The 2,500-nt window shown below is 58.2% G+C and overlaps 2 protein-coding genes across 5 annotated transcripts in view; both read right to left on the bottom strand.

Annotated features, from left to right (window-relative positions):
- LOC122247085 (uncharacterized) overlaps positions 1 to 2,500 on the bottom strand; it is a 112,446-nt gene that overhangs the window by 25,573 nt on the left and 84,373 nt on the right. The window lies entirely within an intron of this gene.
- Positions 1 to 2,500, bottom strand: part of LOC122247086 (uncharacterized) — a 5,343-nt gene that overhangs the window by 1,184 nt on the left and 1,659 nt on the right. The window contains exons 1-2 of the mRNA XM_086539387.1: positions 1,577 to 2,500; positions 1 to 1,478 (exon numbers count right to left, since the gene is read on the bottom strand). The exon at positions 1 to 1,478 is cut by the window's left edge and continues 1,184 nt beyond it; the exon at positions 1,577 to 2,500 is cut by the window's right edge and continues 1,659 nt beyond it. Coding sequence (XP_086395513.1) covers positions 1 to 1,478; positions 1,577 to 2,500 — 2,402 coding nt within the window. The remainder of the gene's footprint in view (positions 1,479 to 1,576) is intronic.

Raw genomic sequence — 2,500 nt, 5'->3', positions numbered from 1 at the left:
TCGTGTGTCGTGACAGATGTGACCTGTCCTTGGCTTTGTTGAGGATCCTGCACCTCTCCAAGTTCCTCGGAGGAGGAGGAGTCCTGCGCTTCCTGTGGTGACACCTCGACAGATTCCTCCTCCTCGAAGGAGTCCTGCACTTCCTGTGGTGACACCTCGACAGATTCCTCCTCCACGAAGGAGTCCTGCACTTCCTGTGGTGACACCTCGACAGATTCCTCCTCCACGGAGTCCTGCGCTTCCTGTGGTGACACCTCGACAGATTCCTCCTCCACGAAGGAGTCCTGCATTTCCTCTGGTGACACCTCGACAGATTCCTCCTTCTCGAGGAAGACCTGCACTTCCTGTGGTGACACCTCGACAAAGTCCTCGGAGGAGGAGGATTCCTGCGCTTCCTGTGGAGACACCTCGACAGATTCCTCCTCCACGGAGTCCTGCGCTTCCTGTGGTGACACCTCGACAGATTCCTCCTCCACGGAGTCCTGCGCTTCCTGTGGTGACACCTCGACAGATTCCTCCTCCACGGAGTCCTGCGCTTCCTGTGGTGACACCTCGACAGATTCCTCCTTCTCGAGGAAGACCTGCACTTCCTGTGGTGACCCCTTGACAAATTCCTGTGGTGACACCTCGACAAAGTCCTCGGAGGAGGAGGATTCCTGCGCTACCTCTGGTGACACCTCGACAGATTCCTCCTCCACGGAGTCCTGCATTTCCTCTGGTGACACCTCGACAGATTCCTCCTCCACGAAGGAGTCCTGCATTTCCTCTGGTGACACCTCGACAGATTCCTCCTCCACGGAGTCCTGCGCTTCCTGTGGTGACACCTCGACAGATTCCTCCTCCACGAAGGAGTCCTGCATTTCCTCTGGTGACACCTCGACAGATTCCTCCTCCACGGAGTCCTGCGCTTCCTGTGGTGACACCTCGACAGATTCCTCCTCCACGGAGTCCTGCGCTACCTCTGGTGACACCTCGACAGATTCCTCCTCCACGGAGTCCTGCGCTTCCTGTGGTGACACCTCGACAGATTCCTCCTCCACGGAGTCCTGCGCTTCCTGTGGTGACACCTCGACAGATTCCTCCTCCTCGAAGGGGTCCTGCACATCCTCTGGTGACACCTCGACAGATTCCTCCTCCACGGAGTCCTGCGCTTCCTGTGGTGACACCTCGACAGATTCCTCCTCCACGAAGGAGTCCTGCGCTTCCTGTGGTGACACCTCGACAGATTCCTCCTCCACGGAGTCCTGCGCTTCCTGTGGTGACACCTCGACAGATTCCTCCTCCTCGAAGGGGTCCTGCGCTTCCTGTGGTGACACCTCGACAGATTCCTCCTCCACGGAGTCCTGCACATCCTCTGGTGACACCTCGACAGATTCCTCCTCCACGAAGGAGTCCTGCGCTTCCTGTGGTGACACCTCGACAGATTCCTCCTCCACGGAGTCCTGCGCTTCCTCTGGTGACACCTCGACAGATTCCTCCTTCTCGAGGAAGACCACTGTCCCGGTTGGTGACCTCCTTGACCAATGCCTGGTAACACCTCGACAAAGTCCTGCGAGGAGGAGGATTCCTGCGCTACCTCTGGTGACACCTCGACAGATTCCTCCTCCACGGAGTCCTGCATTTCCTCTGGTGACACCTCGACAGATTCCTCCTCCACGAAGGAGTCCTGCATTTCCTCTGGTGACACCTCGACAGATTCCTCCTTCTCGAGGAAGACCTGCACTTCCTGTGGTGACCCCTTGACAAATTCCTGTGGTGACACCTCGACAAAGTCCTCGGAGGAGGAGGATTCCTGCGCTACCTCTGGTGACACCTCGACAGATTCCTCCTCCACGGAGTCCTGCGCTTCCTGTGGTGACACCTCGACAGATTCCTCCTCCTCGAAGGGGTCCTGCACATCCTCTGGTGACACCTCGACAGATTCCTCCTCCACGGAGTCCTGCGCTTCCTGTGGTGACACCTCGACAGATTCCTCCTCCTCGAAGGGGTCCTGCACATCCTCTGGTGACACCTCGACAGATTCCTCCTCCACGAAGGAGTCCTGCATTTCCTCTGGTGACACCTCGACAGATTCCTCCTCCACGGAGTCCTGCGCTTCCTGTGGTGACACCTCGACAGATTCCTCCTCCACGAAGGAGTCCTGCACTTCCTGTGGTGACACCTCGACAGATTCCTCCTTCTCGAGGAAGACCTGCACTTCCTGTGGTGACACCTCGACAGATTCCTCCTCCACGGAGTCCTGCGCTTCCTGTGGTGACACCTCGACAGATTCCTCCTCCTCGAAGGGGTCCTGCACATCCTCTGGTGACACCTCGACAGATTCCTCCTCCACGGAGTCCTGCGCTTCCTGTGGTGACACCTCGACAGATTCCTCCACCTCGGAGGAGTCCTGCGCTTCCTGTGGTGACACCTCGACAGATTCCTCCTCCTCGAAGGAGTCCTGCGCTTCCTGTGGTGACACCTCGACAGATTCCTCCTCCGCGAAGGAGTCCTGCGCTTC

The sequence above is a fragment of the Penaeus japonicus genome, unplaced genomic scaffold, assembly GCF_977035675.1.
Source record: "Penaeus japonicus unplaced genomic scaffold, GWHDUDI00000001_assembly GWHDUDI00000008, whole genome shotgun sequence".
Lineage (NCBI taxonomy): Eukaryota > Metazoa > Arthropoda > Malacostraca > Decapoda > Penaeidae > Penaeus > Penaeus japonicus.
Note: the sequence above shows the minus strand (reverse complement) of the source record. Positions and strands in the feature narration are given on the sequence as shown.